General features: G+C 47.5%; 11 protein-coding genes across 11 annotated transcripts; 5 read left to right on the top strand and 6 right to left on the bottom strand.

Moving 5' to 3' along the window:
- Nucleotides 1-244: 244 nt before the first annotated feature.
- Nucleotides 245-3901, bottom strand: FOMMEDRAFT_17049 (guanine nucleotide binding protein alpha subunit). Its single transcript, XM_007262720.1, has 7 exons — nt 3643-3901; nt 2490-3169; nt 2142-2388; nt 1955-2063; nt 1784-1838; nt 1474-1640; nt 245-1012 (listed from the first exon to the last, which is right to left on the bottom strand). Exons 1-7 carry the CDS (start codon nt 3847-3849, stop codon nt 963-965), a joined length of 1515 nt encoding a protein of 504 aa, XP_007262782.1. The 5' UTR covers nt 3850-3901; the 3' UTR covers nt 245-962.
- A 272-nt stretch (nt 3902-4173) lies between these two features.
- FOMMEDRAFT_102327 (cyclophilin-like protein) lies at nt 4174-5855 on the top strand. Its single transcript, XM_007262719.1, has 6 exons — nt 4174-4273; nt 4336-4371; nt 4447-4656; nt 5059-5177; nt 5320-5413; nt 5507-5855. Exons 1-6 carry the CDS (start codon nt 4271-4273, stop codon nt 5552-5554), a joined length of 510 nt encoding a protein of 169 aa, XP_007262781.1. The 5' UTR covers nt 4174-4270; the 3' UTR covers nt 5555-5855.
- Nucleotides 5856-6888: 1033 nt separating this feature from the next.
- On the bottom strand, nt 6889-8723 carry FOMMEDRAFT_117353 (F-actin capping protein, beta subunit). The gene is made up of 6 exons (XM_007262718.1): nt 8454-8723; nt 8204-8317; nt 8049-8131; nt 7670-7899; nt 7237-7524; nt 6889-7180 (listed from the first exon to the last, which is right to left on the bottom strand). Exons 1-5 carry the CDS (start codon nt 8663-8665, stop codon nt 7300-7302), a joined length of 864 nt encoding a protein of 287 aa, XP_007262780.1. The 5' UTR covers nt 8666-8723; the 3' UTR covers nt 6889-7180; nt 7237-7299.
- A 181-nt stretch (nt 8724-8904) lies between these two features.
- Nucleotides 8905-10445, bottom strand: FOMMEDRAFT_165292 (adenine nucleotide transporter; the record flags this gene model as incomplete). The annotated part of the gene is made up of 6 exons (XM_007262717.1): nt 8905-9154; nt 9216-9386; nt 9448-10004; nt 10061-10218; nt 10276-10296; nt 10363-10445. The coding sequence occupies 6 exons, from the start codon at nt 10443-10445 to the stop codon at nt 9032-9034; spliced, it is 1113 nt and encodes a 370-aa protein (XP_007262779.1). The 3' UTR covers nt 8905-9031.
- Nucleotides 10446-10625: 180 nt separating this feature from the next.
- Nucleotides 10626-11732, top strand: FOMMEDRAFT_131441 (uncharacterized protein; the record flags this gene model as incomplete). Its single annotated transcript, XM_007262716.1, has 4 exons — nt 10626-10768; nt 10825-11251; nt 11298-11489; nt 11550-11732. 4 exons carry the CDS (start codon nt 10626-10628, stop codon nt 11730-11732), a joined length of 945 nt encoding a protein of 314 aa, XP_007262778.1.
- Nucleotides 11733-12068: 336 nt separating this feature from the next.
- FOMMEDRAFT_151783 (uncharacterized protein) lies at nt 12069-12470 on the bottom strand (the record flags this gene model as incomplete). The annotated part of the gene is made up of 4 exons (XM_007262715.1): nt 12069-12133; nt 12187-12231; nt 12283-12327; nt 12386-12470. The coding sequence occupies 4 exons, from the start codon at nt 12468-12470 to the stop codon at nt 12069-12071; spliced, it is 240 nt and encodes a 79-aa protein (XP_007262777.1).
- Nucleotides 12471-12741: 271 nt separating this feature from the next.
- Nucleotides 12742-12989, top strand: FOMMEDRAFT_151782 (uncharacterized protein; the record flags this gene model as incomplete). Its single annotated transcript, XM_007262714.1, has 2 exons — nt 12742-12909; nt 12954-12989. The coding sequence occupies 2 exons, from the start codon at nt 12742-12744 to the stop codon at nt 12987-12989; spliced, it is 204 nt and encodes a 67-aa protein (XP_007262776.1).
- A 1107-nt stretch (nt 12990-14096) lies between these two features.
- FOMMEDRAFT_117348 (MFS general substrate transporter) lies at nt 14097-16371 on the top strand. Its single transcript, XM_007262713.1, has 12 exons — nt 14097-14387; nt 14453-14590; nt 14649-14700; nt 14753-14836; nt 14903-14978; nt 15032-15090; nt 15145-15362; nt 15418-15432; nt 15501-15586; nt 15652-15782; nt 15845-16007; nt 16094-16371. The coding sequence occupies exons 1-12, from the start codon at nt 14134-14136 to the stop codon at nt 16207-16209; spliced, it is 1392 nt and encodes a 463-aa protein (XP_007262775.1). The 5' UTR covers nt 14097-14133; the 3' UTR covers nt 16210-16371.
- A 619-nt stretch (nt 16372-16990) lies between these two features.
- Nucleotides 16991-18750, bottom strand: FOMMEDRAFT_17043 (26S proteasome subunit P45). Its single transcript, XM_007262712.1, has 6 exons — nt 18706-18750; nt 18028-18639; nt 17683-17969; nt 17401-17616; nt 17158-17335; nt 16991-17084 (listed from the first exon to the last, which is right to left on the bottom strand). The coding sequence occupies exons 1-6, from the start codon at nt 18706-18708 to the stop codon at nt 17037-17039; spliced, it is 1344 nt and encodes a 447-aa protein (XP_007262774.1). The 5' UTR covers nt 18709-18750; the 3' UTR covers nt 16991-17036.
- Nucleotides 18751-18987: 237 nt separating this feature from the next.
- On the bottom strand, nt 18988-20214 carry FOMMEDRAFT_131435 (uncharacterized protein; the record flags this gene model as incomplete). The annotated part of the gene is made up of 3 exons (XM_007262711.1): nt 18988-19567; nt 19627-19870; nt 19935-20214. The coding sequence occupies 3 exons, from the start codon at nt 20212-20214 to the stop codon at nt 18988-18990; spliced, it is 1104 nt and encodes a 367-aa protein (XP_007262773.1).
- Nucleotides 20215-21690: 1476 nt separating this feature from the next.
- FOMMEDRAFT_17042 (uncharacterized protein) lies at nt 21691-24158 on the top strand. The gene is made up of 3 exons (XM_007262710.1): nt 21691-22242; nt 22300-23683; nt 23747-24158. Exons 1-3 carry the CDS (start codon nt 21756-21758, stop codon nt 23802-23804), a joined length of 1929 nt encoding a protein of 642 aa, XP_007262772.1. The 5' UTR covers nt 21691-21755; the 3' UTR covers nt 23805-24158.
- Nucleotides 24159-24391: the final 233 nt, after the last annotated feature.

Genomic DNA, 24391 nt, shown 5'->3' with positions numbered 1-24391 from the left:
CAGATATTCATGATACTTTGTAGAGTAACTATTATACGTGCACGCATAACAAATATTAATTATTATACTGTTGCAGATATGGTTTGTCCAATCCCACTCGGGGTTCCCACGCGTTGCATTATTTCAATCTCATTATTAGGTTAAGACTACCAGTGTGAATAAAGTACAGAGTAAGAAGCACAGACAAAAAGTGTACTATGGGCTATTTGAGACAGAGGCAGAGACAGAGACAACACAAAGGGAGGGGAAAGGAAAAGGAAAAGAAACATGAGAAGGATAGATTCAAGGGCAACAGAAAAGAAAAGAGGGGAGAGGAGGAAGAAGAGAATCAGAAAGGACAAAAGTAACGTACGTGTTTTGGGGGAGGAAGAGAGAAAAGAATACATACAGTAGCATACGTGCATATATGCATACATGCATACATAGATAGTCGGGTCCAGAGATTCATTTCGGTAAGTGATATGAGTTAATGCATGTGCGTGGATAAGGTAATGGATGGATGGATATGTGAAGAGCCGGACGAGAACATGAGAGGTGAGACATGAGAGTCCAAGAAAGTAAGATGAACGTCGACAATAACACCTGCATACAACAGTGCCTCTGCATGGCGGCGACAAACGAACGAACAGAACAAGACAGAGAAAGTAGGAAGACAGAAATGAAATGGAAAGATGGGTACATGGGAGAAATACGTGCAATGAGTAATGGAGATTAATATCATGAATCAAGATGAAGATGAAGATTGATGAATGCCATGCCAGCAGCGACGATAGGCCCGCCCAAGAAGACCTAGTCAACACAACGAATCCGAACCTCGTGGTAAACCCCGAGATGTACGGCCGATCAGTGTCAACGCCATTGATATTGGGGAGTGTCAAAAGCAGACCCATCATCACCGAATCATGATCAACTCCTCGTTGAATAAGGTCAATGAGTAATGAGATGAGTGTATGAGAAGCACATCAAACGAGCGATGCTTCTTGGAGGTATCCACGGAAAATCGAGTCACGCACTGTAATACGTATAAGGAAAGGCATCGTTAGCAAAAGATCCGAAACGGGGAAGTTTGAATGGATCTTAAAAAAGGACGAGACGAGATGAATAATGAGATGGACGTGTATGCACATGCCAGCAGTCTTTCCGGTTTGGATGACTACTGCTATTCGACAGTGAAGCTAGGATGGAGTGATAGGATCCATCGGAAGACGAACGGGGACCTATCAAGGCGATAAAGGCGATGACGGAGCAGAGAGGGTGAAGCACAAGAATGGAAGAAAGGTGCAGGAAGGGGAGGGAAGACAAAGTAAAATTAACGGGGTAAGACGGAGGGCGGCGAGTGACGGCGCCCGAGCGGGGAAGACAACACAAAAATAAAGGTACAGAAGGCAAAAAGTAAAACAAGGATGGATGGGTAGGTGGGCGCTAGCAGATAACCCAAAAAAGAAAAGTGGGAAATAATGAAGAGAAGCTCACCGTTCCGAATAACACTCTGTGTCGTACTCGTATCCACAACACTAGTCTGATGGGTATACAACACTCGATGCTCCTCGTTATTCTTCCTATGCACCTGCAAAAAGTGTGTCCTGAAATAATCAATAACGGCCTCGTACGTGTTCGCTCGGTCGCCATATGACGGGATACTACAGTGTCCAGTGTCCAGTAAAGATAATATAGGTTGGGAAGTTGAAGTCGAAGTTGAAACGCCGCGACGATAGTGACAACGGATGTTCGGTACCGATAACTCCGGTCAGTTCTAACCTAACTAACTTTAGATGAGACGTACTAGCGTTTGACGTGTACTCCCGCAGCAAGCTTTTGTTTCAGGACGTCCGTTTTATCTGAATGCCGTGGTAGCCGGATCAGTACAGGCTCTTACCCGCAAACAAAAATAGAAACAATAGTAGAAGAAGGGAAAAATGTAGAAGGGGGAAAAGGGGACACAGAGATAACTCACTCAAGAACAATACAAGGTGAACTTTCTTCAGTAGCTCGTTCGAGCAGATCATGGTGAAGAGTTGCAACGAGTCGTTGATCCGATTCGTCTTTGGTTCTTCTTCAAGATACTGAGAATAAGAGAATGAGATGGTTCCTCAGTTAATTTATTTGTATACAAGGGCAGAGGGAGTGAGCGGGGACCTCACCTGGTCGAAAGCGCTCACGGGCGCAAGGAAGATGATGGCATTCGCATCATCGAAGTAAGGGACCCATGTATGTCGCTGGCCACGAGCGCCACCAACGTCGTAGAGATGCCAGATAACGCTCTTGCCTGAGACCTGTACCATGAACTCGTGTGAGGCAATGCCCATCGTTTGTAGTCGTACTCGTAGAATGTCATCCGTGGAGGGCGTGTAGTCTGCAGCTGAGACGCGGTCAATCCCACTGAGGAAACTACCCAACGAAAAGACGAAGCACACAATGTCAGTCAGACTTGACACTTTCACTTTTCGCAACGAAGACGTGAGAAATAGGGGGTCGAGAAGTACACTTACTGCTCCGCGCTTTCTTGCAATCGAAGCTTGCGTCTGTCGATGATTGTGCGTACGACGCGGTGTGCCCATAGGGCCTTCACGTCATCACGACACGCGAAAAGCATACGTGCAATCTTGTTAAGCTCTTCCTCAACCGGATTCGGAGCATTTGGATTGTTCTCCTGGACATCTTCTTCGTCGCGTCTCCGTTTATTGCCAGAGATACTCATCGTCGTTTGCCATCCAGACCGCACATATACGCCGCCGCCACGGCGACGTGCAAGCGTACCGACCTGCACGCCACCACTCAGTCGATCTGCAAGACTCGCCTCGGCCGTAAGTAAGGGGCTCAATCGCAGCCTGAGCGTCGCCAGCTCTGTCCGTGTCGAATTATCCAGAGCAGACAGTCCTCCTTCGCTTTCGGCACTGGCAAGCGCGTCATTTTCTGCAATTTCAGCTTCGTTTTGTGCATCAAGCGAGGATTCCGCGGTGCTGGGAAGTGCGACGGAGGTGGAGTGCGGCGATCCGAGATTAAGGGCTTCGAGTGCCTGGAGGATGCGTTTGATGTTCCGGACGACGTTGAAATACACGACGGCACGCCATGATGCGCGCTCTTCATCAAGCGATGCGGGCGCATAGAACAGCTGGAATTGCTTCTGCAGAGTTGATTTCCCGGACTCTGCTTGACCCAGGAGAAGCAACTAGAAAGAGTGTGGACAAAAAAAGGAGTCAATTCCCGCAAGAAGAGAAGCAGCGGGATCAAAAATGTTTAGCATAGCAGAACTCGAGGAAGCTGATTGGTGTGTGAATTGTCATTGCGCGGCGACGTTTCAGCACGCCTGATGCGAGCAAGATCGTGGATAAAATCGACAGAACGGGGTAAATTGTACATCAAGGCATGAGTAAGACATGCACATTGACAGTAAGTGGGGACTGGGAGAACAAGTTTCGTGTCAGGTGCCGGGGCAACCTAGACTCTGAGAGCACCCGCATTTCCGGAAAGGTATACTTAGATCTGGCGCCCTGAAAGCGCCGAAATCTTTTGCGCTAGTGAAAGAACTGCAGTGGCAACGCACCAGAAGCAGCGTTCGCGGCGCATACACCGAGCAAGGAAGGGAGACGAGAAAGGGAAACGGCGAACTAGGAGAGGAGGGATAGAGGGGGGCATGCATACCTTGACCTGCATATTGGCGCGTCGCTTTGCCTCGCGCTCTTGACGGAGCTCTTCATCGATGCGGTCTGAGATGCGCTTTGCTTCGTGCTCTGCTGCGATGCGCAACTCGCGTTCATGGTCTGTTTCAAGCGGCGGAGGCTTGAGGGCAAGTGCGAGCGGGTCATCGGCAGAGTAGATGCTGGATGTGCGTGTCTGTGTGCGTATCATGGCTGGCTGCTAGCTCGAGTTCGAAAAAGAGAGAGAGAGAGGTGGTGGTGGTCGGGTGCAGAGGAGCGAGGGAAGGGGAGAATAAGAGGAGACTGAGAGATTGGTGATATGATGGCAGGTGGTGTTCCGGAAGTGATGGGGTAGCGCAGTGAGCTGAGCCTTTCTCGCGTCAGCACCGGTCACAGTAAAATACAATTCATTTCTCGTTTCATTTTCCGCCGAAGTTATATGCACAGGCGGCTTCCCCGCCCATCGAGTTTGTTCGGGATGGACAAGGCCGCGTCGGCTAGATTGGATTTGTTCAGCCGCTACGGAGTCAGGGTTATCACTCGCAGTGTCGATCCTCGTCTAATTGCTCTAATCTCGCTGTCCCTTACCATCCCTTTTTCCTCTTCGTCTCCGCCCGTCATCATCACAAGACATGGTCCGTCTTTTCCCTTCCTGCTCTCGTCTGCGGCACAGCTCATTCATTTGGACCCTCCCTAGTCTGTCACACTGCATACAACTCTCGGTGATCTCAAGGTTCGCAATTTTCACTAGTGCTAGTGAAACATTCGTGCCTCTCACTCACGAGACCTCTCCCATTGCCCCGCTTAGATCGAAGTGTTCTGCGAAGCAACTCCGAAAGCTGCAGAAAACTTTCTCGCTCACTGTGCCGCAGGCACCTACAACGGCGTCAAGTTTCACCGCAACATTGCCGGATTCATGGTCCAGACGGGCGATCCCTCCGGAACAGGCAAGGGCGGTCAGAGCATCTGGGGAAAACCATTTCCCGATGAGATCAAAGCGACTCTCAAGGCAAGCCCCGTCTCTCTCTTTGTGTATGTACAGCTAGCTAGCTATTCGGAACAAGCTTCTTGCCTGTATTTGCTATCTGCTTCTTCTCGTTTGGCTGATGATGCCGTTGCGGTGCACCGTTGCTGCTCGGTATCGCCGGCATCGAGCCACGCTGCATGGTGCATACGTTGTGGTGCGCGGTGTTCCGCTGTGCTGTGTCTATCATTGATCGTCCGTTTCGGATGTAAGAACCGTCCGATGCTCGCCCCCAACAATTCCAGTACGCATCACCTCAACCACAGTCCCACCGCGCCTTCTCTCATCGCCATCTTACCGCAGTCGATCGTTGCCCCCATTACGATTACCCATGCAGATGAACAACAACGCTGTTACGATGTTACTAACAGTGCCTTACCTTCTCGTCCTGTATAGTTTAACGCACGCGGTATCGTCGCGATGGCCAACTCGGGGCCGGACACCAACAAGTCACAATTCTTCATCACCTATACAAAGCAATCTCATCTTGATGGGAAGTATACCATCTTCGGAAAGTGTGTCGTCTTTCTTTCCTCCTGTCCTTTCCATTCTAACTTACTTACCGCGATCTGTCGTTCATACTTACACCTGATTGTTTGTTCGTTATTGACCGATGTGCTTATCGTTCGCTCGCGACGACGATCCACTTCATAACAGAGTGATTGACGGAGCAGACTCGACGCTCGACGCTATCGAGCGCGAACAAGTTGACGGGAAATACCGGCCAATTAAAGACGTCCTCTTGAACGATGTACGTTCCTTCCTTTGATCGTATCGTATGGTCTATGCATCTGACGTTTTGTCTCCCGGATATCGGCTACTGGATATCCTAACTAATCAATAGGTAACTATCCACGCAAACCCCATTGCTGACGCAACGCTGTTAAAATAAACAAATCGGGTTCACAAGTAATTGTTATCGTCTCACATAGGAGGAGCACAGGACAGGACAGAAAGGGCCAATTCAGGCAGACTGACACAAAGACGTGAATGACAGAACTGGAGACTTGTTTTCTTACTCCGCCCACAGCGTCTATCATACCAAACATCACGGATTTCAATGACAAGAGCCAAGAAGGGATCGTCGAGATTCACCTCTCCAAACGCCCAATCACAGTGTTTTTGGTTGATGATGCTGTGTTATGGCTGGCTGGCTGTCTCTTTCTGACATCTTGTTAAAATAAAAATTAGAAGCATCGAATGAACTACACTAGATTACACTAAACTAATCTAGATGCTTATACGTACGTGCAAACCAAACAAACTAAAGTTCTCCAAAGAGATAAAGCCATGTACTATAAGAATCCAGGTGGCAAGTCTACTGTCATCTCTATTTCTTGAAATCATAAATCCACATGGTCCACTAGTTGATCAGTCACATTAGTTGATTGTTTGGTATTGATCTCTGTTATCATTTGTTCAGATGTACATTGAACAAAGAATTGAAGAAGTTTGTATACTGTGTAAGATTTAAAGTTTTGTCAGTTTTTTTAGATTACTACTTTGAACGAGGCAAGATTGAAATAAATTACGGCAGTGTCATGGTTTCATAGAATCCATCAAATCTATACCATGCTGTCGGTTTTATGTATTTAATGATGTAGAGCCATAAGTGGAGCCACAAACACAAGTACTGTGATGCCGGGTTTCATTTGCTAAAATTACGGTTACATACACGCCGACCGTATGTAACTGATTCTGATCATATACTCACAGGAGCAATGTACTTCTTATTTGTCATCTGTGAACCTATGATTGGGAACACTTATTTGATTTTGAATCAACTAATTAATGTAATAATTACAGGCATGTCTTTGGTGAACATGGTGCTGATACTCTACAAACAGGTACAATATAGGACTTACTGTCCTCTCATTCTGTACTGAACTTACTACAAAACAGGACCTCTTGAGTACCATTCTTGTATTGTACAGTTATGTGATTGTGGATTATAATATTGATACTGAATCTTAAATTCTAGTCCACAAGAGGTTCTTTCTTGTGTTCTAAGCAATCGGCTTCTCTTGCAAATCCGGAAAGTTGAAAATTTGATTATGGACGAGTCACTACAGAAGTTTCATATCAGACGGAGACAATGAACTTCAGAGCAAATCCTGTATCGGCTGCTTCAACAATCCTCTGTGAAGAGTCATCTTGTGTTCCGCATGGCAACGTGAGGTTTACAAGTACGATGGCATAGGCCATTTGGAACAAGGAAAGAAATAAGGGGGATTGGAGACTCTTGTGATTACTATCAAAATTTGGGTCTGTAATGTAGGCATAAGCTCATCATTGTACCAAATTTGACAGCTGCATCGACACTGGAGGATCAAGTGTCTGCGCAACTTCCGAAGTGAATGGTTCAAAGGTGTGCTTGTGCTTCAAGTTGGTGCATTGAGCCGGGAAATTCGGATGAGTCGGATGAGTAATCTAGAAGAAAGGGGGAAGAAGAAATCTTCTCGGTAATACACATACACCTTTGATACATTTCATCCCTGTGCTGTACTGTAGTGTGGATCTAAGTATTGTCCGTTTAGTAAGTAGATTCTTACATTCCGACAAAACCCCACTTACGCCTACCTCTTTCGTCCGTCACCCACGTCTTCCTTCCGTTTCACTCCTTCCCCTTCAAACTACTTACTTATTCTTCCCCATCAGCCCCACAAGCTCCTTCTGCAATTCCCTCTGCCTCCTTGCCTTCTCTAAGCTCTCTACACTCCTCAACTCCGCCACCACGTCTCGCATCTTTCCAAAATACACGTCCTGCAGAAGGTTCCGCATTTTGAGCTCTTGGTCCTCCACCATCCGACCCGTGTTGGAGATGTGTGAAGATGCATCGGTTAGGGGGTGGTCTTGCTCGATCTAAATCAAACGTATGCAAAATGGTAGTGTCAGCTATAGACAGTTGCATTATATCATAATTGCTGGGGGAATGGATGGACGAAAGGGAAAGGTATAGAGATAGAAAACAGTGATATGATTTGAATCATTGACAGGTCAAACTCACCTGCCTCGTCATACTCCCGCTCAACGTGATCGTGCCTTCACTAGAACTATCCTTCCCATTCCCGTTTCCATTCTCATCCGAATTGGAATTGGAATGACTCTGCGAAACGAGATGAAGCATGATAGTGCTGGTGAGTTTATAATGTGCGTTTCGTCCGCGTTCGGAGGCTTCGAAGACGTGGATCGAGTCCCATGCACCGGAGGGTGCAGAGGGAGAGCTTGGTTGGAGGACTAGAAGAGTAAAGTAAAAAAAAGATTTAGTGATGACTTGGTTTGCATGTTTGAGGCTGAATGCAGGAAAGTGGATATATGCTTCGCGATGGGATAGAGACGAATACAAGCCATGAAGTTAGATTGAATTTGAGTTTGATATGACGAACCTTTCTTTAATACGACGACACCGGCGAACCCACCGTCGTCAAGATCCCACAGGTAGACAGAGGACACACCACCTTCAAAGTACCTAGACTCAGCGGATAATGAAAGATTAATTATTTACGAAGACATATGAGCTAAAGGATAGCAAGAAACGAACATTTCACGATAAGTGTCAAACGCTTCGTTCGCTGCGATCTCTAGCTTCCGCAGTCGCGGAGACGGCGTCGTGCCATCGTCTAAAGGCGGGTCGTACTCGTTTGACCAAGGTGATCTTCAAACCAATAAGCCACATCCAATGAATATGCAGTTGCATCAGCGAAGGCACAACGCAGCATAGCATATAGCATACACAAATCATCATTTATTCAGTCAACTGCTCCTTCTCAACCGAAAATCAGATCACACACCGATAACTCTCCCCATCGCGATTATAATCACACGCAAGATACTCTCTCCCAGTGGCTCGATCGATCATAAGGCGTAAAGGCTGGTCAACGGAGCCTAGGAGGTCATCAGCGTATTCTGGACAGATATTGACGAGTGCTGCGACGTTCTCTTCGACGTTCGTTGGTGGAAGCCGACGCATAAGATCTAACATCGAGTCTAGAAGGTCCGTCATGTTGTATATTTATTTATTTGAGTGAGGTTACGAAGAAAGAAGAGGGATGAGACAGAGGGTTAGTAGCCTTAGTACTAGTAGGAGTATCTGGTAGGATTGGGAGATAGGCCTAGGGTTGAGACGCGCTCAACCCGTCGTGACACGCGACTTTTTTCAAGTCCACAGTCAAGCAACGGATTCAAAATGATCAAATAATGGAGCAGACAGAACTAGCAATCATTGAACTTTAATTGTATTTGGCGGCAATGTATGCCAGGAAAATCCCAAAACATGCACAAGAACTGTTCCAAGACATGTTGAATGTCACTAATCTATCGCTATCGTGTATGTGGTACATGTTCTAAAGCATTCATAAACTCATAATATCTATGAACTTGCGAATTTTCTCTGTGCAATCAAAATCATAAGAGCATACTGCTCAAACTGGTCCTTCGACATGAAAAGCAAAGCCTGCGAGAGCACGGCTTTGATTATCTGCGCGCTCATTCCCTAATAACGATGAACTCAGAAAACAAAGTCTCGTCCAGAAAGAGGAAGTGGATGATTATACCTGATACCAGCCAATCAATCCTCGCTCCTTCACAATGCGTGTCAAGAGAGTAATGGCACCATCATTCTTAGGCTTTTTGGCGAAAGCAGAACCTGGTGAGGGAAGCTCCGCGTCCGCGTTTTGTGTCCCAGCTTGAATCTTTACTTTAGCCATTATATATGGATAGGTTACCTTTGGACAAGAAGTTAATTTCTGAATTACAAGTCGTAGATTAAAGGATTATGGGACTTACTACCGTCGCAAGTGTTTTGCTCAAAGCGCCGACAAAGAAGTTCTGCCAAGGCGTTAACCTGGGTTGACCGCCCGCCTTCTCCTTAGCTACGAGCATTAGACTTTTAATCCGCTCGAATACACCATAGGTAATCGCAGGGTTGACAGTAAGAACTAGCGAAGGTTTAAGTCCGAGCCATAGGCCAGTCACACCGTCTGTTCGTATAATCTCTTTTCCGACCGTCAAGAACGAGTTGTCGAAAGTCGAATCAGGGGGCGCAGAAGCAGACGAACGAGGATCAGCCACTTCACTGTATGAGGGCTTGGACGGAGACACTTTGGACGGAGACGAAGGGGCTGGTCCGTCGTTTGGTTGCATGAGACGACCAATTTGCTGTCTTGTCGCAATAACGGAGACAGGGATTGTGAATATTTGAGCAAGAGCACCGGCAACGGCTCCCAGCAATAGTTCCATCGCGGTAGAAATGGTAGGGACCTTCGACCCCTTCGGTAACCTGCTACTCAACCTTTTGAGATATGATCCTCTAACGAATGAATAGAAGAGGAAATATGCGTATTCTTTTGCGTACGTGAGTATTTCACTAAGCTTATCCAGTTCACATTTCTGGACTCACGCGTTGAGAATGTATTTAGCATGCTCGCTCCAAAGCCATTGTAGAAAGCTGAAACGCCCTCTTCACGCAATATGCGCAGAAGGAGCGAGATGATTGAGACATCGTGTTTCTTGCCCTTTGTTGATACGGTAGAGCCCGCTTGAATACGTGTCTTCACTCTAAATTCTTCTCAGAATCCCGTTGATATTGTATGTAGCACGAGATATATTACGCACGTATCTAAAGGATACACCACACTGAAAGAAATAAAATGTGTTAGCTGATAGATGATGCAATATTACTGTAATGGCTTTAGCACGTACGCATTGCTGAACACACCGCCCAAGGCTCCCGCTAACGCATAACCGAACGGGGTTAACTGCTCTTGCGGCTTTGACGCGCTCATTATTGTCCACGATGGATGTGGTCTGAAGAAAGATGAACTGACCTACTGTAGTCGGGCAAGTGAATCACCGTGCATGGCCGAGGCAAAAGCCATGTGATAGCCGTTGACTGATCATGACGCGCTGTTTATTTCATTGTTATATTATTGTTTTCTTTTCCTTTCTTTTTATCTCCGACCTTCATGTCTATGGCAGTCTCACACCCTAATTTTCCTCATGGCCTCGATATCAGACCCCTTGTGTCGGAACGCGATGAGAACGGTCCGTTCAATGCAGAAGCACAGAAGCATGCGATACAGCGATTTGGAATCGCTGGGAGAATCTGGTGATTGGACACATCGTGTCGTCGACATCTTCACAAGCTCACAACGACCTTGCTAGGGAAGCTGCTCAGCTGATGATACGTTATTTCGAATTATCTGCGTCTCCAGTCTGGCAGTTCGACCCACCATGTTCAATGATTCAGAGGGAGTCTGACCGTGAGCTGACCGTCGTCGAACTGGGCTCTGGAACGGGTTACGTCGGTCTCAAGCTTGCCGAGCACCTATCAGAATTAAGCAGAGCGAAGGATCTACTCGTGCTGACCGATCTTCCTGACGTGTGTATTCTACTCGAAGAATCCCTGCATGACGAGAGGCAAAGGTGGATGACTTCACACCCCTTGGGTAAAGTACTCGTCCCCGTCAAGATACTCCCGCTTCCGTGGGGAGCTGCTGCGGAGGGCTCCCGACTTTCTGCGCTACTAGCTAACGGAGAGTGCTCAACTAGTGTGCCAAGACGTCTAACACATGTAGTGTGCAGCGACCTCGTGAGCTCGCTCAGTTTCACCGACTGAGCAGAGTTAACCTGATTAGGTCTACTTTCCTCATCTGCTCGCTCCGTTACTCAGAACACTCTTGCAACTCACATCTCCTCCATTCGAACTTCCTGGCCAATCAGCTGAACTCATAATTTCGTACAAGATCCGGAGCCTGGTCAAGGAGTGCGCTTTTTGGTCTGCGTTCGGCCTGTGGTTTACATTCGCTCCCGTACTTGCCCGCCTCGGAGTGGATTGTACTTCAGAAGAGCACCCGGCCGGCACGGAAGGTCCTGCCCTAGAGGAACAGGACTGGCATATTTTTGGTGAAGAAAGCTTTGTTTTTGTGGGATACAGACGTCCGGAATCCCTGGAGTGGGTCATTCCAGACAACGATGATGATCTTCTAGCAGGTATCGGTGCACTGGGAACAAGCATGCCCAAAAGCGACGACACATTTGAAACTCTGTTATTGACACAAATGAGCGTCTAAAGGGACAGAACCCGATTTGAATACGGAAATAGTCGAAAAATTGTGCGTTCCTTTAGTCTATTGTTAAATTTGGCGCTAATTCATTCGAAATTCATCAGATCATGAAATGCAACTCCATGTAGTACCGAACATGCAATGTGCACACAAGCCTCCAGTACTGTCCAACGAGATCATCACAGCGAAGGTGCCAGAGACATGAAGAAGGAAAACAGGAAGACCCTCTACGCAGTATCCATGCTTCACCCAAGCATCGGCTAGGTCGACTAGTGCAATACTCATCTATGGTCTGACGTTAGTGATCTCATTTATTGCATGAATCGGCGGTACACACATACTTCAGCGTGCACGGAAAGTTTCACCTAGCGGTGCACCGACAATGTCTTCTTTAGGAGTGTCGATCCCTAAATGGCAAGCTAAGTGTCATTGTCAAACGGTCAAAAAGCGGACGTCTTACCACCAGACGTCTGGGATGTCTCTTGGTGCGCGACGACTTCTGTTCCTGGAATCAATCAACTACGTTTATGAAATGAACGCCCATCTTTTTGCTCACCATCTCTCAGCTTAAAGGTCTGGCCCAGTGGTGGTCCATGGATTGCTTCCAACGGCTTCAGTATGGATTGACTTCACAAAAGAATGTAGTGCTAGCCGCTCACCATCCGGGACTGCAACTTTGACGGGTGCTGGAGCAGCAAGTGCAAGGGCGAAAGAGGCGAGGAAAACAACGTAGTGTGCAAGCATGTCGGCGGACTGTAGTGGGTAATTTGAATGCCCTTCTCGAGAAAGAGGGACCCTACTTATACTCTACGGGACAATTGCAAACTCCTAAAGCCTTTTTCCACGGTGTTCCAGGAGTCTTCTGCCTCCGGCCTTAAAGGACACGCTTATAACACCGCCTCCATGCCTCAATTTGGCTTGCTCATTAGTGAGGAGTGTTTAGCTGTGGGACTCTCAATGAGGGTGCCAGCACTGTGGAGCGAATCGAAGCTCCTATCTATTCAGTTACTAAAAGATGAGATGCGGACTCGAGAGAAGAATTGAGCCGGAGTTCATTAGTACAACAATTAAGGTCCTCCGAATCAGTCGCGTAACGTCAGCTCCGGACTGCATTACTGCACGCCGATTCCGTGAATACGACATCCGACGTAACTCAAGCGTTGATCGTACTCCCCGGTCAAAGGTACGATCGCGGGCTCGTCGCTGTCGTTTCTCAAAATTAGTCAGATACCGGATAAAGATATCACGATCGCTATTCCCTGAGAACGCCTGTCGGCCATAGATGTTTTGGCTTAAGCATTCACTCTGCACCCCTTTCCCATCCTTGTCGGCTCGGTATGATTATGCAGACTCCCTGTGAGTTCTGAGAATCTCGCATCTCCGACCTCATGGATCTTCGGTTCTTTTCTGGTCGTGTGCTTTATCGGTGGTACTCAGGAGCTTGCCGGGCTTGTGATTGTGCAATAACAACCCCCATCTCGTTTGCTGGGAGCCGTCACTAAAGGCAAGCCTTAACGTTGAAACTTTAATTTCTAGATGTCCTTTAGAAGCGCATTGATATCGGAAGTTTTACGCTGTTAATGTGCAGGAATGTTTTTGATTCGTACGCGTGGATAATGGATCGATATTCCGGGCGAAGACATACCTTTCCGAGTATTGGGGGGACTTCGCCTGAATCGAAGCATCCCTTCCCTCATGCATAGTTTCTCCGCTTTCCCCTTCTAGCGTTAGGATTCTCTTGCTTGATAACAGGCTACAAATCAATCCGGTTCAGTCAGAAATCCCAAGCATCGACGCGTGAAGTCATTATATCCGCATCTTCTCGTCTTATCCTCAAGTGACGTCTAAGTAAGCCACTGACTCGTGCCGAACGCTCTTTGTACTTGACGAAGTTGTAATAGAGACACCTGCTGAAGGGTTCTAGGCTCACCCTGACTCGGCTCTCGGATCTGCGAGATCTCCGTGAAACGGCGATAAGATTTCGGAACCAAACGTTGCGAAGGAATAAGTAATCGGCGAGTATTGTTAGGAATAGAGTGCGAGGTGTGGCCGTACACTTTTCACGGCTCACGGACAATGCAACTACAACGACTGCCATGCAACTCGCCATCGCGACTTCGAAATTGGCAACGATATCTGATGTGTACCTTTCGTGCGCTAATTTGACGAAAATAGACTATGTTAGATCTATCGTCAGGGTATTGGCTAGACCTCCGATCGACATCTTATCCCGGATCCGGACGGACCATAGTATTAAACCTAGGTATACCAACGGTGCGGGCTCCGAAAACGTTAGAATCGATGTTACGTGTGTTGCAGCACCTTATAAATCGTCAACTTGGGTATAACATCTGGGCTAGGGTTCTTCAGCCCCCCTTTCTACTGCCTCTTTTACTCCTAGTTGTCAATGTCTGCTGTTGTTTCTCAAACAACTACCGTCCTACCAGAGCATCCGCTTGAAATTACCTCTCCTGAGGTTATCCCCATGAAGGATGCTGTTTCGGAGCCGGTCGACCCTTCGTTGCAAAATCCTCCGTTCGTAGATACACGAGGGCCTCTGGAGATGCTTCAAATGGTCGACCGTGAGCAACCTGTGTCGAGGCGGACGCAAATCCTGCGACAACTAGCTTGTTATTTGGCGCTTTACATTTCGGGTTACAAGTAGGTTCTCAGAAGCAGATCTGTGCCAGATAAATGTGAAATAGAGTTCTCCACGCGTACCACAGTTGCGGTGTTACAGGGACACTCCTCCCGTCGATTGAAAGCGTATACCATCTTACTTATTCTTCAGCTGCGCTCCTATTCGTCGGTTTCTGTATCGGATACTTCTTCTCCGCCTTCGGATCGGGCAAAGCAGTTAAAAGGTGCGGGAAGCCCTGCCTTGTCTTTGTAGAAGGAGCTCCGTTCTGACTTCTTTTTAAGATGGGGGTTTGGAAGAGTCTTTACGGGAGCTGGTATCGCAATGATGATAGGCGTCCGTAACTCCTGGATTGTTCAATGGTTTGCGTGCTCATGGCTTACTGTAGATTATTATCAACTGTTCCCAACTTGTCTCTTTTCCTTTGATGTGTTTCGCGTTCGTTATCGTTGGCACCGGATTCTCAACACAAGTAAGCGGCCTTGATTATCTATCCATTTTATTGCGTTCAAGGGTTATACTGGCATGCTTGTCATAGCTCGGATTGGCCAACTCGTACTTCGCTACTCTAACCAACCCAATGCTCCGTATGGGCGTCCTTCACGGAGTTTATGGTTCGTCTTATAGCATTCATAGTATCTAATGAAGTTAATCTCCATATATGCAGGGTTCGGTGCCTTTACCAGCCCATTAATCGCCTCTATCTTCATTTCCCGTGACATAAGAGTTAGTATCCTCACTTGTACATCCAGAAGTATATCTGACACCGCCTCGTTGAAGATTAACCTTTTCTACCTAACATGTCTTGGACTGATTGTACCATCCATCATTATCTCGTATTTTTCTTTCGTTCATGGGTCGGCAAGGTATGACAGAATACCGAACGAGCCCATTATTATCGCAGGACATAGTACGCCGCCGAGAGATGTGACTTTGAAGGAGGTAGCGTCTAGGATAGAGGTTTGGATCATTGCGATATTCTTGCTGTTTTACATCGGGTAAGCTATAGTTAGTTCGGCTTGCAAGGAGATCTAATGTGGTTTCGATTTTTAGTGCTGAAGAATCTATGTGAGTACACTGCTTACAGTCCTACACAGTCCTACAAAATGGATTGACCGAAATAACGCGAATAACAGTGGTGGATGGATCGTTTCCTACATGGAAGTCGTCCGCCACGGAAGTGCGGGAGGAGCAGCTTGGGTTGCCTCTGGCTTCTATCTCGGTCGGTATCCTCCATTCTTCCTACTCACTTGACAACTCAATCTTCTTCATATATGCTTTACGCAGGTATCGCCATAGGAAGAGTCTGCCTGCCCTTCATAAACCTTCTCGTCGGAGAACGCCGTGTAGTCCTTATGTACATCATACTCGCCGGAGGTCTACAAGCTATTTCTTGGGCGGTAAAGAGCTTCGGTGCAGTATGCATAGTTTCATTTCTCTGTAACGAGTACAATACGTATCTTGAACGTTTTCTTTTAAGACCGCTTTGGCAACTGCGTTTATCGGATTCGCCATCTCGACCTTCTACACAGCTGCCATCCACACAGCGGCAAAACTCCTCCCACGTAGGATGCATACATCCGCTATGACTATGATCTCGAGTGTAGGTCAAAGTGGAAGTGCGATCTTTCCGTTCATAATAGGCGAGTCGGACAGACTCATTTATCACACTGCTAAATCTCTCCTCTGGAATTGAATGATGCTCATACTGTTGTCTTGTATCCCGTAGGTGTGATCAGCACCAAAAAGGGAATATGGACGGTCCAACCGGCTATTGTCGCTCTTCTCGCTGGACAGTTCATTTGTTGGACTCTCGTGCCAAAAGTTGCTAGACGCGATGAATAGACACCGACGATATGGAAGCATGAGTATCGAAGTAATTGAATAGACTACACGCCCGAATGCGAATATACACGCTTAGAATGAATGGAAGTGAATGCATGTAAATATGTACGACGGATCTACTTTCTCAATTTGAGAAGGTGTCTATGAATAGAACGTAATTGCAAAAACTCATTTCATTTTGCCCAAGAGACAATAGCCTTTACAAGTGTTTTGATTCACAGAGGGTTGTGTGATCAGAGGGAGTCCAAAAGCGCACAAGACAGACAACATACGTCCCTCTTTGGTACAATGGTAGGACAGTACCTTAGGCAAGTGCGATACTCACGGGACTGAGGAAACAGGCATACATGGATATAGAGTAAACACCCTATGATCAGCTTTGAAGCTTTCCTCATCCCAGAACCTTGGACAATAACCGTGGCCAGATTATTCTATTTGACTAAAAACCCGATCCTTAATTGTGTCATCATGAATCCTATACATTCTTGTTGCGTGAGCATCCTAGCGTTTATGGCTTCGTCTGATGTAGATCGGAGTATGCATTAGTACGGCTATAAGAAACTACATAAGATTTACTGACAGTACAGATCTTAGATAGTTGGTAAAACATTCTTGTGTCATTATAGCTATAAACAGTCAGTTCGATCGCAGACATTCCCACTGTCTTAGACGTGAGTGTATCGTACATGTGGACGTGAAGTTCCAGTCCTCACAGAGGTGTTGCCTCACCACTTGGCCGCCTAATTGATACTTTTACTTCACAAGTTTAGAAAAAGTTGGTGCAATTAAAGAAACGGAGCAGTGCAGAAATATACATGTGGCGGAAACTACAGATAAAGGCCTTCCGGTGCTCCCTCGTTCTTTCTGTAGAGAACCTATATAGTTTATATGGATACGTGCGTTAGGTCACGGTTAAAGACGGAAGCAATATCAGACAACGATACGTACCCTCTCACGCGCAGTTGTGAAATCTGCCTTCGTCACCCGCATGCGTCGTTCCCGCAATGCAAGTAAACCAGCTTCAGTACACACGGCCTTGATATCCGCACCCGACAAGTCATCTTTCGCCATAATGAATTCTTCTAGGTCGACATCTTCATTCAGGCTCATTCGCGAAGTGTGTAGTCTAAGCAAGGACGGTCAATTAGAGAAAAGTCGTTACTTTGCTTAAGTAAAAAGGGAAACACATACCTAAAGATGTGTCGTTTCGTCTTTACGTCTGGTAAGGGGAACTCAATTTTCCTATCTATACGACCCGGACGGATGAGGGCAGGATCAAGGGAGGATATTTTGTTGGTGGCCATGATGACTTTGACGTCGCCGCGTGTGTCGAACCCGTCAAGTTGATTAAGCAACTCCAACATCGTTCGCTGGATTTCACGCTCGCCACCGGAAGTCGATTCGTAACTAAAAATGCAATGTAAAAACAGTCAGTGACCGCGTTATACTTACGGGCCAAGTTGGGTAACCCACCGTTTCGTCCCGATGGCGTCAATCTCGTCAATAAAGACGATACTTGGTGCATGCTCCTCAGCAACGCGGAAAAGCTCCCGTACGAGTTTCGGACCGTCCCCGAGGTATTTCTGGATGAGCTCAGAACCGACTACTCGTAAGAATGTTGCGGATGTCTGGTTTGCGACAGCCTTTGCAAGAAGAGTCTTGCCCGTCCCAGGTACACCATAGAGGATTACACCCTTGGGAGGCTTGATACCCATCTCCTCGTACAGCTCTGGATGAGTAAGCGGGAGTTCTACAGATTCCTATAATCCAACCCGCATAAGTATCCATGAGCTGTGGCGGATGGGTAAATGTGCTTACTTTTATCTCTTGAATCTGCTGGTCTAAGCCACCGACATCCGCATAACTCTCCGTTGGAGCTTTATCGAGCTTCATGACGCTGACCATTGGATCGGTATCGTCCTCTAACACACCAACCACAGCCTGGTTCTTGTGGTGAAGCAAAACGGAGCAACCGGGTTCAAGAGCATCTTTATCCACGAAGCTCATGATCGAAACGTAGAACTCAGGACCAGATGACGTCGAGATAATCGCATGGTCGTCGTCAATAATCTCCTCAAGTGTGCCAACCGCCATAGGACTTCCACGAAGGTCATCTACCTTCGTCCTATCCTCCTCATTCTTCTCTTCACGCGCAGATTCAGGTCGTAAGCGTTCCTGATTCTGGATGAATTCCTCCTCAAGTAGCAGATAATCTTTTATACGCTCCATCTTGAGAAGCTTCAGTCGACAGCGTGTAGTTGGCACCACAGGAGGCAATTTCGTCGCCGCGTCCGGTCCCCTCCTCTTCTTCTTCTTCCCAACTCGAGTCGGAACTGGAGGTTCCCATTTCTTCTTCTGGTCTTTTGACTTGTCTTTGTCTCTATCGCCCTGACCTGCTCCCTGTCCGGGTACTCCGGAATGTGTATTACCCTGTAGTATCGGTGGTCCTTTTGTCAGCTCCTACTCTCATTCAGATGCATTAAGAATCCGACATACCATTTTGCGCTAATTGGTTTGTTGTCCCCTGCCAAGTATGAATACGAGGTCAAAAGCTACACAGAGGATGTGGTGGAAGTCGAGGACGAAGACCAAGTGTCGAAAGCTGACGCAAGCGTGTGGACGCGACGCGTAACCAGATTTAAGGCACGTGATTTTGAGATTTCGCGCTACTTCTTTAATTCATTCATTCGACAACCTCATTGTCATAAACGTGTATTTCAGAGACGTGGCAAGCGGAATACAGGGTCACAAGCTCAATATAATACAATGCGAAACCGTCTAGTTCTTTGAAGACCCCTTCCGCATAATAGCTCTCATCCGCTCTGCTGCCCTCCTTCTCCGTTCAATATCATTAACAATACTCGCGCTGGACTTTTGCGTGCTCAAGCTGTCACGAGGCGCAACACTATAGGTACCAAGCTGAGCCGTCGGGATTTGGACTGCATTCTTCTTGAGACGGGACTTGTCCTCTTCGCGCATCCTTGCAAGGATGGCGTTGAGCCGAGCAGGCTGAGGCACGTTCCGCACTCCTGCAACTTCTGAGAGTTGCGCTACTGGAATGAGTCGATCGCGGTACGAAGAACTGCGCTTGATGATCGGACGCGACCATGCAGAAACCAGTTCATTCGCCATGCGAGCAATTGGCGTAGTCACACGCTTGCACTTCGTATAGAAGAGCACGACACGTCCCAAGCCAGACTCCTTGAGCGAATTGGTGTCGATGTCCATCTTCGTGAGTTGCTCGAAAAAGAACGTCTGAATGTTGAGTGCGGGAAGAGAGCGGTCCGGCAAGGGTTCGAGCCATCGCCGAACACCTTCAAGCAGGTTGTTGTCCATGATGGACTGAGTAAGAGAAGATCTGGCAGGTAGAATGTAAGCATGAGCTAAATAGAAGAGGAAAGAGCCACAGCAGCCTACTTTTGTAAAACTTCCTTGACGCGTGGAAGGAGTTTCAATTTGGATGTAGCTGGAAGTTTCTCTCGGTTCGCTTCGTCGTCCTCCGCCGCAGCGCGAAGCATGTCATCCCGCAGTTGGGAGACTTCTTCGTCCGCAAAGCGGTCAAGCATCTCTTCATCGGCATCCTTCTTCCGTTTTTTCGGCCGATTCGCCTTTTTCGGTTTGACAATTGCGTCAATTTGCTCCTGCAACTGTCGTTTCTGCCCTATTGAAACGCGCAAGTCAGTACTTGCTGGCAGGCACACATGTTCCATGACTATGAAGCGTACTCTGCTCTGGAGTAAGATTCTCATCCTCGTCTTCTTTCTGCTTCTCAGCGGTTGGTTGCCTCCTCTTTCGCTTCCTTCGCGCTGGACGGACGACGTCGTCTTCATGTCTCCTGACCTTTTTCTTCTTTACACGTTTCTCCTGGACGTAGTCATCCGCGGAATCACCTGAGGACTCATCTCCTTCTACGGTCGCTGGAGGCAATGAAGGGCGGCGCCTTTCGAGACGCTCTTCCTGAAGCTCTGAAGTTTCTTTAGTTATACCACTCGAGAAACAACACATATTGAAGGCGTACCTTCTTCTTCGGAGAGCTCAGAATCAGAGCCACCGAAAATATCTCTTTCAAGGTGCTAAAATACAAGTGCTTAGGAATTATCTGCAATTTTGAACAGAATTACTCACATTTGACATCGTCGTTTGTGATAATGTGTGATTCCATTGCCATTGATTGAGGCGCACTCGTCCTTGTGTAAGCAGTTCATTACGCAATATTGTTATTACATAAGCAATTTCCTTCCTTAACTTAACGAAGTTAACGTGCCCGAAATAAATTTCTTTTCACCACTCTATCTACAAATATATACTGAGCCATAGCAATTTGATACTTTCTTTGCTTGTGATTCAAAGAGAGTTCCATTCCGAAATTGAATTGTATTCAGTCTATGACGTTCATCCTTTGAATTATAACTAGTTTGGGTTATCTGCGGTGGGCTGTGTAAACACACTGCCAACACTAGCTTCTTGGCCTGTTTGCCGACACGTCGAGCGCATTGGATGCTCCACTATATTTTTCGAAAGGCATTTGTCGAAAACATATATTGTTTGGCGGACAAACCTGAAACGGTTCCCACCGATCCCGTCGCCGCTGATGTCGTTGCAGATTAGTGAGCAACTTAGCGCTCCGTGAGCTTTTTATAGACTCAGAGTGTGTCTACTACAACTTACGTTTTGGTCCGCGCAGAAAGTCAATCGTGCGTACCGTCTGAATAGACCATTCGGGTACTTCGCAGAGATGTCCGATCGTCACTGTCGCTTTGGCAGCTCTAACAGCGTACCTGGCACAAAAGACGCTCATTTCGGTTCATGTAGATTTCCGCGAAGGGCATAGAGGGCACGCTCTTGCCGCATGTATCAGGATTAAGCCAGGTCGCCGCAAGGGTGAATATAATTCATAGACGCTGACATTTACAATTGGTAAAGGTGCCTATTTCCAATTTAGTGATGCGAGACATAAAGACGGACTTGCTGCAAAGGCGGCCGTAGAAATCTGAGAGAAGAACAAGGAGGGAATTTGGCTGGAATAAAAAAATGGAAATGACATCGGTAACGGGCAAAAACATGCACGAGGGCCGGCGATCATGCAATCATCAGTGGATGGAGACACGGGAGATGCACCGAGGTACGTAAATCGTCGAACCTTATTACGGAAGGCACACTATGATGCAAGCAATGACTTCGTCCGCTTCGGGATCGATTTAAGTTCTTATCTACATAAAAATAAGTATTCTTCGTAGCTGGCAAGAATTACCAGTCTGAGGGCAAGTAGCTAATGTCGGTCAGCGACGTTGTTGTCTTTCTCCATGGGATTTGTATGTCTGCCTACACGAATGTTTGCGCGCCGATGGTGAGATGGAAGCGTTGTCCGTCATCATCGCTTCCAGCGCTTTTGCCGAATTTTGCCGAATCCAATTGCGTTTTGGATCGCGCCGTCAGTAGAAATAGTTCCAAATACTCCCTAGCCTCGTCCCCCACGTCCCTGCTCCTTCACCTCCCTCTGCTGCGCTCGGCGTCCACATTCGCCTGCCCCCTCCTCGTCGCGGCCCATGTCGGTCGCGGTCCAGGCGATGTCGGCCACTGCGCATGCTCCCGTGGTCCCCAACTATGTCCCCTCCTTGCAGTCCCACATTGTGGATAACGACCGCCTCAGTCAGATGCAACCAAGGGTCTCCTTCGCTCGTCGACCTCTTCCTCCACAGCCCAATGTCACTCGGAGTTCTAGTAGCATGTCGGCGTCGCCACTGACGCGATCAGCGCGCACAAGCTTCATCTCGAGTGACCAGTCAACAAGCTTAGCAACTGTATGCGCAAATTGTCAGGTCTTGTCGCGCCTTCTTGAATTTATCTCTTGGGCGGACTGTCACTCGCTCAGCGGCACATCGCGTGCTATCCGTCGTGTATTTCTTGATGCGAACATCAAGGAGGTTGTTTTCTCTCGGTTTATCCCCGGATACCGAACAGCCCTAAGGGCAAGGGATAGACGACTGTGGGAGGATAACGTCAGGATGGATTATGTTGACCTTGGGCTACTCAGTGAGTGTCCAACATCATGCTCATGAACACCCTTTTACCTTAATTATTTCATTCAAGCGAGTGCGTTAGACACACCATTACAACATTTCCCCATGCACGCGTTATCACTGCTGTCTAGTGATTTGCCGACTTTTGAGCAAATGCATACTACACATCACCTGCAAAGACTTTCCCAGGCGCATTCTCGCGCTGTCTTAGTATTGCAGAATTTGGTACACAGCAACGCCCGCCCAGTTCCTTCCGATCTCGATTCCGCTGTATTGAAAGCGACAAACGGGTCTTCCACGCAGACGGGTCTCCGTGAACTGACTTTCCCTGCCCCACTGTCATATGCCACCCAAGATGGAGTAATAGGCAAGAGTCATTCTTGCCCGCCATCTGTTAGCGGAGATACTGCGATTCAAGCCTCTGCGTCGAGCTTGAAAGGCCGCACATTCAAGTCTCAGAAGCGGCAGAGCAGAAATTGGGGTTCAGAAAGTACTTTTCCTGAGCCGGATGCAGGAAGGGTGAGGCGTGATCGCAGCACCTCCCGGCTTTCCATCTTCGGCGGAAATGCACAGCGTCCCCCGTTGCCACAGCCTGCAACTCAGCCCGAATCACTGCGGATCTATTCTGGGACTTGGCGGCGGTCTTACTACGGACCACCACCGAGTGAAGATGGTGTGCTATTACCGCCAAAACGGAGGTTTGCGTCGTCACGAAATACAAGCAATTCGTCACTGGGAAGTTCGCCATCGCCAAGCTCGAGTAGACACTGTGCGACCCCTGCTAGCTCATCACCACATGATCTGTATGCGGCAACGAAACGCAACAGAGCTCCGATCCTACGTGTATTTGTTCCCTGCTCTGTATTCACCGACGAGATTATTACCGCCTGCGAAGACCAACTCGTTGACGACGGTTTATGGGACCATTTATCCGTGGGTGACATTGTGTGCAATTTCGGGTATGTGCCCCTCGTCGACGAGTCGGAAGAAAATGCACAGGAAAAAGATCACCGGCGGTGGCTTATATTTACTGGCGAACAGCTGGACATTTACCACCCGACGAGACCTCCCCCTATTGCGGGAGCGCTCAGCTTACCCTCGCCCTTTTACTACATCCACATCCTCCCGACATTCATAAATCCCCGTTTACGACTTATCCTCCCACCATCTCGCGCACAGTTCTCTCTTTCAGTAGTAATGACGAGGGTCGCGTCATCACATGCATCAAGCGGTTATGCACGTGTGAAGACTTTCGCATGGCTCGCGACCTTTGACGCTCATCCCCTACCGGGCTCGCCAATGAGTTCAGGCTGGGCTGGAGAGTGGGTTCTCCAAGGCGAAGGTACTCCGGAGGGCAAGATCGCCTTGCAAGATGCTCTCCAGGGTGGTCAAGAGGCTGAACATGAATACGAAATCGTGCTCGAAAACAGTGGTGGAGGGAAACTTTGGCTTAGGTCGGTCCCGACAATTACACTCGTATTCTTGGCGTGTACTAACACCGATTATGGCATTCTCAGGATGATCAGTTCTGCTCCAGTTTCGCGGACTTCGGAATCTATGGACCTTAGGACTTGACCTGCAGACACTATAATGCTTTTCTCACCTCGCTCAAACTCCCTTTCTCACCATCATTTCGAATATTGTCTTAACACAGTTCTGCTTTCTTTTTACTATTGTATCTCTCGGATAGCCCGCTGATACTTTGACTTGAATCCCTTTCCCCTTTCTCTACTGCACTTTTACTCACTCACTAGTCTGCACAACTCACCATCATCGTCACTCGTCTTTCACTTGACTCGTATCACTTATCCTTCATCTGCTTTCGCACTCATACCCGACCTCGCCCTATAAGCATGCTACCTACTACTTCTTACACACACAACTCACAAACTCATTATTCTACCTTCTGCATTACTTTGCGCATATCGGGCCGTCATATCACAAATTCACAATCAACTATGCCATAAGGACTGCTAGTGATATTCTACCTTTTGCTGGACATTGTACGTATCCCGTAACATAGACTTTCCTAGTTGTAAATACACCACTAGTAGATGTTTAAAAAAAGCTCTTTGGCGTAGTCCAACGAGCTGGTCCATACACAGACCAAACAAAATAATATATAGACATGTTCTCGCAGCAGCAGAGAGAACCAGATGGCA

The sequence above is a fragment of the Fomitiporia mediterranea genome, assembly GCF_000271605.1.
Source record: "Fomitiporia mediterranea MF3/22 unplaced genomic scaffold FOMMEscaffold_2, whole genome shotgun sequence".
In the NCBI taxonomy this organism is placed as follows: domain Eukaryota; kingdom Fungi; phylum Basidiomycota; class Agaricomycetes; order Hymenochaetales; family Hymenochaetaceae; genus Fomitiporia; species Fomitiporia mediterranea.
This window is presented reverse-complemented; position numbering and strand designations above follow the sequence as displayed.

What these genes read in the sequence shown, in the direction of transcription:
- FOMMEDRAFT_17049 (XM_007262720.1), bottom strand. Translation starts at nt 3,849, where the DNA reads ATGATACGCACACAGACACGCACATCCAGCATCTACTCTGCCGATGAC. An exon ending in TTGCAAGAAAGCGCGGAGCA is followed by an intron (nt 2,389 to 2,489) that starts GTAAGTGTACTT and finishes TTCGTTGGGTAG; the next exon opens with TTTCCTCAGTGGGATTGACC. An exon ending in CCGTGAGCGCTTTCGACCAG is followed by an intron (nt 2,064 to 2,141) that starts GTGAGGTCCCCG and finishes TCTTATTCTCAG; the next exon opens with TATCTTGAAGAAGAACCAAA.
- FOMMEDRAFT_102327 (XM_007262719.1), top strand. An exon ending in CGACTCTCAAGGCAAGCCCC is followed by an intron (nt 4,657 to 5,058) that starts GTCTCTCTCTTT and finishes CGTCCTGTATAG; the next exon opens with TTTAACGCACGCGGTATCGT. An exon ending in AAGACGTCCTCTTGAACGAT is followed by an intron (nt 5,414 to 5,506) that starts GTACGTTCCTTC and finishes ACTAATCAATAG; the next exon opens with GTAACTATCCACGCAAACCC.
- FOMMEDRAFT_117353 (XM_007262718.1), bottom strand. Translation starts at nt 8,665, where the DNA reads ATGACGGACCTTCTAGACTCGATGTTAGATCTTATGCGTCGGCTTCCA. An exon ending in CGCGATGGGGAGAGTTATCG is followed by an intron (nt 8,318 to 8,453) that starts GTGTGTGATCTG and finishes ATTGGTTTGAAG; the next exon opens with ATCACCTTGGTCAAACGAGT. An exon ending in GCGGGAGTATGACGAGGCAG is followed by an intron (nt 7,525 to 7,669) that starts GTGAGTTTGACC and finishes CGTTTGATTTAG; the next exon opens with ATCGAGCAAGACCACCCCCT.
- FOMMEDRAFT_117348 (XM_007262713.1), top strand. Translation starts at nt 14,134, where the DNA reads ATGTCTGCTGTTGTTTCTCAAACAACTACCGTCCTACCAGAGCATCCG. An exon ending in CGTCCTTCACGGAGTTTATG is followed by an intron (nt 14,979 to 15,031) that starts GTTCGTCTTATA and finishes CCATATATGCAG; the next exon opens with GGTTCGGTGCCTTTACCAGC. An exon ending in TGCCTCTGGCTTCTATCTCG is followed by an intron (nt 15,587 to 15,651) that starts GTCGGTATCCTC and finishes TGCTTTACGCAG; the next exon opens with GTATCGCCATAGGAAGAGTC.
- FOMMEDRAFT_17043 (XM_007262712.1), bottom strand. An exon ending in GACGCCATCGGGACGAAACG is followed by an intron (nt 17,617 to 17,682) that starts GTGGGTTACCCA and finishes TTGCATTTTTAG; the next exon opens with TTACGAATCGACTTCCGGTG. An exon ending in ACGAAACGACACATCTTTAG is followed by an intron (nt 17,336 to 17,400) that starts GTATGTGTTTCC and finishes GTCCTTGCTTAG; the next exon opens with ACTACACACTTCGCGAATGA.
- FOMMEDRAFT_17042 (XM_007262710.1), top strand. Translation starts at nt 21,756, where the DNA reads ATGTCGGTCGCGGTCCAGGCGATGTCGGCCACTGCGCATGCTCCCGTG. An exon ending in TGTTGACCTTGGGCTACTCA is followed by an intron (nt 22,243 to 22,299) that starts GTGAGTGTCCAA and finishes ATTTCATTCAAG; the next exon opens with CGAGTGCGTTAGACACACCA. An exon ending in GGAGGGAAACTTTGGCTTAG is followed by an intron (nt 23,684 to 23,746) that starts GTCGGTCCCGAC and finishes TGGCATTCTCAG; the next exon opens with GATGATCAGTTCTGCTCCAG.